This window comes from Coptis chinensis, chromosome 4 (genome assembly GCF_015680905.1).
Source record: "Coptis chinensis isolate HL-2020 chromosome 4, ASM1568090v1, whole genome shotgun sequence".
In the NCBI taxonomy this organism is placed as follows: domain Eukaryota; kingdom Viridiplantae; phylum Streptophyta; class Magnoliopsida; order Ranunculales; family Ranunculaceae; genus Coptis; species Coptis chinensis.
In genome coordinates, this window is record NC_141459.1 from 64,478,326 (window position 1) to 64,486,715 (window position 8,390).

The window sequence follows — 8,390 nt, forward strand, 5'->3', positions numbered from 1 at the left end:
TCTCTTTCATGCCCTGAACCAATCACCGTCATCGTCTTGAGATCCTGAAAAACACAACCAAAAGAGGTAAAGGTTACTGAACAATGGAGTGATTTGGTCAGTTGACTAATGGATAGTAAATTCGTAGGAAAATCATATCAGGAACAAGCAAACCATTAGACAAAGAAAGAGAATGAAAAGGATGAATAGTGCCATAACCATAAACAGTGCGAGTAGAACCATCAGCCAAATGAACAACAGACTTAGAAGCCACAAAATTAGAGAAGAGAGATGGTATACCAGACATATGTGTACTAGCACCATAATCAATAACCCAAGCAGGGGATGGTGATGCTACACATGCAGAATTACATGAAGCAGCCAAAGCTACCATAGAAGAACTACCTGGAGTCAAGTGATTGAGCTTGTGCAAAATCGGACTTAGCACATCATCCTGAGTAGAAATAGATTGAGGATTATTAGAACTCGGCTCTTAAGAAGCGTGATGAACAAAAGGAGGATAGCAATTCTTCTTGTAATAAAATGGCTTAGTATGACCAATATTTCCACAATAATCACAAAGCTAATCTGGACGATGTCCACGACCTCCTCGTCCACCATGTGTACCACCACGAGGAGCACTACTACGACCACCATGACCTCGACCACCTCTAATAGAGCCACCACAACCATTAGAAACAAAATCAGCAGATGCATCTTTGGAAACAAAAAGTATATAAGCAATATACGCTTGCTAGAGGCGAGAATAAGCATTAGCGGCACTAGGAAAAGACTCATTAGCTAAAATCTGATCTTTAAACACAGCATAATCAGGATTTAAGTTGAATAGAAATAATGCACACTGAAAATCCTCCCTCTGTTTGCGTTGAGTATTAACATCAGGAGTTACAGGTTGATAAATCAATAACTCTTCCCAAAGGCTGCAAAGAATAGCATAATGCTCATTCAATAGTTTGTCACCCTGCTTAGTAGAAAACATCGTTTCAAAAATCTGATAAATCTGAGAAACATTAAAAGTCTGAGAATACATCTCCTCAAAGGCGTTTTATATCTTCTTTGTAGTATCAAGAAACTGAATAGTGGAAGCAACAGAAGGTTCCATACTATGCCATAACCAGGTCATTACCATAGACATCTCACTCCACCAAGTTTCAACACTAGGAGAATTTTCATAAAGTGGATCATCAGCCAAATACTTTTGTTTCATCTTAGCATGAAGAGAAACCCTAACAACTTGTGACCACGCTAAATAATTTTTACCATCCAACTTAATTGACGCAATTTGTTTACCAATATCATCACAAAAATATCGAGGAGGTTGGTTAGAGTTGGAACTCTGACCACCAATAACAAGAGGCGAATTTTTACCAGTATCAAACATATCATCCATAATTCAACAATACCGAGATAAACCAATAATTAACAATCAACGAAAATATCCAATAAACAGAGATCAATCAGTGTAACAAACAAGAATTACCAAATAAATTGAGATTTAGGCCAGAAAAATCACAATCCACCACAAATCTGAGAAGACAAAATTAATTCCCAACAACAATAAAACAAAATAACTCCAATAGTCGAGCCAAACCTTCAAACAGAGACTGATTGATCACTGAAACCCTAGAATAGGTTTACCAAAAAAAAATTAGGGTTTCCCTAAACTCCAATCAAACTAGCAAACTTTTAGATTCAAAAAAGATAAAAATAAGAAGAAGGAAAGGAAAGGAAATGACCAGTTTTTAATTTGATGCTCTGATACCAAGTGAAATTTTATAAAAGCTAATCAAAAAGAAAGTTGAGAGGGAAAAAAAGACGGCTTAGTTGAGTTGCAGCCCCTCCTCACACTTTTTCTTATATAGGAAAATAGTCTTATATAGTTTAGTTGACCGCTGGCTATGTGTCCCTTCTGTCACGTCTTACAAGAACTCTAACACTTAAATTTTTTTTAATTGTTTAGCTGACATTATTACGTCTATGTTAATTTCTTAATCAAGATAAAACAATTTGACTAACATTATTACATGGACACTTATATATATAATGGGGCTGGCTACCTTGACAGCTTATCTTGACATCCACAACTTACACAATGAACTAAGAGTTGATTTTTTGGGAATATGTTCTCCATACAATAGAGATCATCTCCACAAATTATTAAGACATTTGAACATGTCTAACCTTGTCAAAAGTTGTTTTTAGCACTCTTTTTAATAAAGCTAGACATATCCAATTGAGACGAGTTTTGGTGGAGATTTTATCCAAGATAGGAAGATCTTCTCTACCATAAATCAGCCCTTAGTTTAATATACAAATTCACTTTTAGGTTTTGGATGTCAAGATAAGCTGTCAAAATAAGCTGTCAAGGTAGCCAACCCCATATATAATACTTTAATAATCCTGCCTCCCACCTACAGTGCCGCAACAATGAATAAATATTAAAAAAGTGTGACTCTTGGTCACTTTTTTCATGCTAGTTTTGTCCCTAAATAATTTGTTAAATTTCTAAAAAACTATTCAAGTATAAGTGTTAAAATTGTTGTATTATAGTCAATCTCTCTCAACCATTTTTATTTACTTTTTTATACTTGAGGGACCCACATGGGTGGGTATAATCTCGGCGTGCATAGAACGTGCACTATATATATATACCCCAAATAGGTATGAACAATAATTGTTCATAGCTCATTTTGATGTATGAGCAGTGACTGTTCATACCCCAAATAGGTATGCACAATGATTATTCATACTCCAATAAGTGTTCTTATTGATCATACATTATGTCGAGGTATGAACATTGATTGTTCATACCCCAAATAGGTATGAACAATGCTTGTTCATAGCTCATGTTGATGTATGAACAATCATTGTTCAGAGCTTATGTTGATGTATGAACAATGATTTTTCATACCCCAAAAAGGTATGAATACCAATAAGTATTCTTATTGATCATACATTATGTTGAGGTATGAACATTGATTCTTCATACCCCAAATAGGTATGAACAATAATTGTTCATAGCTCATGTTGATGTATGAACAATCATACTCTAATAAATGTTATTATTGATCATACATTATGTTGAGGTATGAACATTGATTGTTCATATCCCAAATAGGTATGAACAATGATTGTTCATAGTTCATGTCGAGGTATAAACAATGATTATGCATACTCCAATAGGTGTTTTTACTGATTATACATTATGTTGAGGTATGAACAATGATTGTTTATATGAACAATGAGTGTTTATAACTCATGTTAATGTGTGAATCGTGATTGTTCATACCCTAAATAGGTATGAACAATCATACTATATACACTGGGTCGTTTCGATTGGGGCGGGCTGTTTATTATTTTGTACCAGGGGTATACTTGACATTTAATCTACTCGAGACTTTTTTAATTTCACGTCAAGGGTATACTTGACCTTTCATCTACACGGTCCTTGTGATTGATTAAAAAATAAGGTGTCCTATGGAGTTACTTTTTCCCCCGATTTGTCCTCTAAAGTTATTCCCTGTTTTTAAAATTTGGGGGGGAGGGGGGGTCCCTGGGGCCCCACCGACTATCGTTGTAAGGACTATTGGTAGTTAAGTATGAGGTTAGGCAATATTGGTGTTCGTAGAAGGTATAGACTATTTAAGGAAGCCATCCAATGCCGCAACCATGTTCTGTTAATGTAGGAACTTTCCGGGATCCCACCAGTTCCTTGTTTACACCCAATTTGCTTTTATCTCTATATAAATGCTTAAGTTTAAGCTCTAGATTTATGCAAAGTTTTCTAGATCTCTCTATAAAGGTATGAGATAGTTATTATGGCCGGGTTGAAGAAGGACTCAAAATTTGCAACAATACATAACAAATTTTATGTTGGTAGTTATTGTATAGATAAACTTAAAACATAGCACCGTACCACCATGTTATTGTCATTGTAATGTCTCTTCGATTAACTTAGCCAAACAAACCTAGCATATCCCAGCTAAGGTTAACTTAGTCATCTAGCTTGTGGGATTTTTCAATGGCTTTCACTTGATTTACTTGGGTAATATCTTCTCTTCTACAACCAAGTACGTGGTGTTTTATATTACCAATAATAGATATATTAGCTACAAGAAAAATGCTCCTAACCTTTAATTTTCTTGTAAGTAAAATTTTATTGTTTTGTTATGATTTTGAAAAGTTATATCTCTATAATGTTATAAAAGTAAAAGTTTTAATTTACTAGTAAGTAAACATTATTGTTATGTTTTTTTACATGAACATCTAACCAATTTAGCTAGGTAGACTGTGGAAGAGCTTCTCAACAACCATTGTAATGCAGTCTAACATAGGGGATCTTATCGACTCAAGTGGTTGTTCTAAATGGAACAATGAAAGCATCTACCTTGACACCCTTCTGTACAAAGAGTATGATAATCAAGGTCTTGGAGCAGATATATCAAAACGAGTTCATTGGTCTGGTTATATTGTTATTAACAACTCGACAGAAGCTATGCAATACACAGTGGACTCATTTATAAAACAGAAGTAACTGGATTGAGGTTCCACTTCTCTAGTGGTACTCACTCTTCATATGAAAACATAGAGTTAACTAGTACTACACACCCCCTAGGATCCCCAAATACACTGAAAAACACACACTGTCAACCCAATTTGACTTTTTTTTTGTCTACTTGAGGGGGGAGACCCTAATTTCCCATCTAGTGGGGTGTAATACTAGTTAACCCTAAAATATATATCAAAGCAATACTTTATGGAAGATGGTGCGGTTGTAACTTCAAGAAACACTCAACAACCTTCTTATTTGTATATATATAACCACTACAAATAACATTAAAAAATAAAAAATAAAATACGAACATGTTTCAAATGAACTCAGGTGAATATACTATGTATAGGGACTAGACTATGTTTTCTTGATTTATCAATTTTTCCTCAATTACTATATTTTATAATAAAACTAAGTGGTTAGTCTCATATCTTAATTTAACTCAATAAAATTACGATAGATACTTTGATCAATATTCAAAAGTTGGTCTTCCCCATGTTTGCTTCCTTATTATAGACATTAATTAGCTATAACATATTTTGTTACCCCCATATGTATGACCATGTTATAATAGTGCATGGTATAAACGTTTTTCCAATACCTACTATTTAAATAAGTCTTCACATCACCTTTATTTGACCGGGAGTGAGTCACTTCAAGCAACAATGTTGCTTTGAATACACTTAAAACGAGACCAAGACGGGAACAATTCTACAAGCTAGCTAGATTGCTACATCATTGCTTCAAATGAACTCACTCATGTCAAGTCTGAAGTGAAAACCTACTTAGCTAGGTAGACTGTGGAAGAGCTTCTCGACAACCATTGTAATGCAGTCTAACATAGGGGATCTTATAGACTCAAGTGGTTGCTCTAAATGGAACAATGAAAGCATCTACATCGACACCCTTCTGTATAGAGAGTATGGTAATCAAGGTCTTGGAGTAGATATATCAAAGCGAGTTCATTGGTCTGGTTATAGTGTTATTAACAACTCGACGGAAGCTATGCAATACACAGTGGACTCATTTATAAACATAAGTAAATGGATTGAGGTTCCACTTCTCTAGTGCCACTCACTCTTCATATGAAAACATAGACTTAATACACAGGTTCCACTTCTTTAGTGGCACTTTCTTCTTCTATCTCCCGGATACACGAAAAACACACACTGTCAACCCAATTTGATTTTTTTTTTTTGTGTACTTGAGGGGGGAGACCCTAATTTCCCATATAGTGGGGGTTTAATACTAGTTAACCCTAAAACATATAGCAAAATAATACTTTATAGAGGATGGTGCGGTTGTAACTTCAAGAAACACTTAACAACCTTCTTATTTGTAGTGGTTATATATGTATATATATATCTAACATTAAAAGATAAAAAATAAAATATGTACATGTTTCAAATGAACTAAGGTGAATATACTATGTAAAGGGACTATGTTTTCTTGATTTATCAAGTTTCCCGCAATTATTAGATTTTATAATAAAACTAAGTGGTTAGTCTCACATCTTAATTTAACTCAATAAAATTATACGATAGATACTTTGATCAATATTTAAAAGTCGGTCTTCCACTATCGCCTTAGGGCCTCAAAATATCTTTGAGCACTCGTGTGTTATTAGTGTGAAAGAGAATTGGGAAGAGATATTCTTTATTGGGTAGGCAATTTTTTTTATTGAGTATAAGGCACAAATGTTGAAGTAAGATCAAATAAAATAATACAAACTTGTAAAAAAAATAACATATAATTACCAAAAGTTGTAATTATTTTATAACAATGCTTTGAGTACATGAAAACAATAAAAGACACAATTAACACTTAATGTAATTGTAATATCAATGTTTGAGTTGTTATTTGCAATTTAGATGAGATAAATTGTTTGAACTAGATTGTGTTAAATAAATATAATAATATGGAATTTCATATAGAAGTATAAAGCATGCATGTAAGTATTTAAACTCTGAGATATATTACTCTTCCATACAGAGGATAATAATTGTAACTAGTATGATGAAGGTGCTACGCACCTCAGGGTTAAACACGTGCATATGAAATCACTAAAATTTAATTATCAATAGCTGGGCAAAATAGTCATTAAATTAAAAAAAATAAGGGCAAAATTGTCATAAAAAATGAACCAAGTGTCACACATAAAAAAATATTATAATATTATTGCAATACTGTAGGTAGGAGCTGGAATTTTTAAAGTAGTTAAGATTTCTTCATTACTTTGATTTCTTCAAAAACTAAAATATTCATTGGAAATCACGAACTAATAAGAACTATGAATATTTCTACCAAATTTTTCTCGAACTCACAAATACATGGGTGACATGTCACGTTTTAGAAAGCCAATATATAAACATTACAATTATGTTTCTAATTATTTAATTTCAATTTATAGAAAAAAAAATGAATAATTGTTACAGGTACTTTAGTTTTGCATGCAAGTAAGGATATTTTATTACTTATAAAAAAGAATGTTACATCGAGTGAGAAGGAGAACAGCTATAGAGAGACTAAGTTAATGCATCCAACCTAGCTAAACCGGTAATAAGGCCTATATGGGCTTTCGATGGCCTTGATGTAACTCGGTCTGGTCGAGCTCCAAAGAGTCTCTCCCTGGATCAGAGAAGATCCTCTCTTTGCAACAGCATTGGCGCCAAAGTTGGCCTCACGGAAGGTATGGGACAGGCGCCAGTGCACAAGCTTTTGTGTTGCTCTAGCCCAACGAGCTTTAAGAAACCAAAGCATGTTGCCTCCACTAAACGCCTTAATCGCTGCGGTTGAATCGCTCTCAATCCATAAGTGTAACCATCCCTTGCCAATTGCTACTTTCGCTACTAAGACAATTGCAAAACACTCCGCGTCAAAATTGGTGGTGACCCCTAGACCGTAGGCTTGAACGCCTAGTACTTGGGCCTCATGGTTCTGAAAGACAATGCCCGCGCCACCAATCCCTGGATTCCCGATGGAGGAGCCATCGGTGTTCATTTTCATAGTACTCGATTCTGGAGGAATCCAACTTACCTCTTGTATGTGGCTTGGACGCAGTCTCCCCTTAATTTTGAAGGCATGCAGCATGGCTAAGCCATATGGAGTGTTGAACATGTAGCCTGAAGCTACCTTACTCGAGACCGAAACTCCCTTTATGACTTCATTTTTTATGTGGGACTTAGTTGGGAGTTTGTGTTCAAACTGGGATTTACATGTTCAGGAGTTAACTAAATTTGTTGTACTAATAAGGTTGGCTTTGGTTGTAAATTAAGTAAGCATAAGGGGCATAAATAAATATTACTTTTTGAGTGTAACAATTCGGGCCCATTTTATAAAGTAATAACTAAAAATTGAATTACTTATTTAACCTTTTTGTATGTAGTATTTACTTACTTGATTTTGCTCTAGTTTGGGTGTAGGGGTAAATTCGTAGGTATAACAAAATTATAGGGGCAAAACATTCACAAAAAAGTGACCAAGAGTTATACTTTTTTTATTAGGGTTATATTGACATAACACAAGTAACTAAAATTAGGATTTCCCCCCCAAATTGACGGTCAACTAACTTTTCCTTCTTTTGACCAATCAAAACACATGTAAAAAAAAACAACAACAACAATAAATAACATTAATACCCTTTTACTCTCCAATATTTTTTTTTTTCTTTTTATTATTCTGTGGGCCCCACATAAAAAAATGTCATGAATTTATTTTAATAAGTGAATAAAAAATAAAGTGGGAACCAGTCAAGGTACATGAAATGACATTAATACTTTTTTACACTCACATATTTATTTTTCTTTTATTATTCTATGGGCCCCACAAAATAAAAAAA

General features: G+C 34.1%; 1 protein-coding gene across 1 annotated transcript; it reads right to left on the reverse strand.

Moving 5' to 3' along the window:
• Positions 1–7,096: 7,096 nt before the first annotated feature.
• Positions 7,097–7,552, reverse strand: LOC147504380 (uncharacterized). Its single transcript, XM_086605178.1, has one exon. It carries the CDS (start codon positions 7,550–7,552, stop codon positions 7,097–7,099), a length of 456 nt encoding a protein of 151 aa, XP_086461304.1.
• Between the last annotated feature and the right edge of the window lie 838 nt (positions 7,553–8,390).

Bases quoted from the DNA above. Each gene is read 5' to 3' on its own strand.
- LOC147504380 (XM_086605178.1), bottom strand. From the start codon at position 7,552: ATGAACACCGATGGCTCCTCCATCGGGAATCCAGGGATTGGTGGCGCG.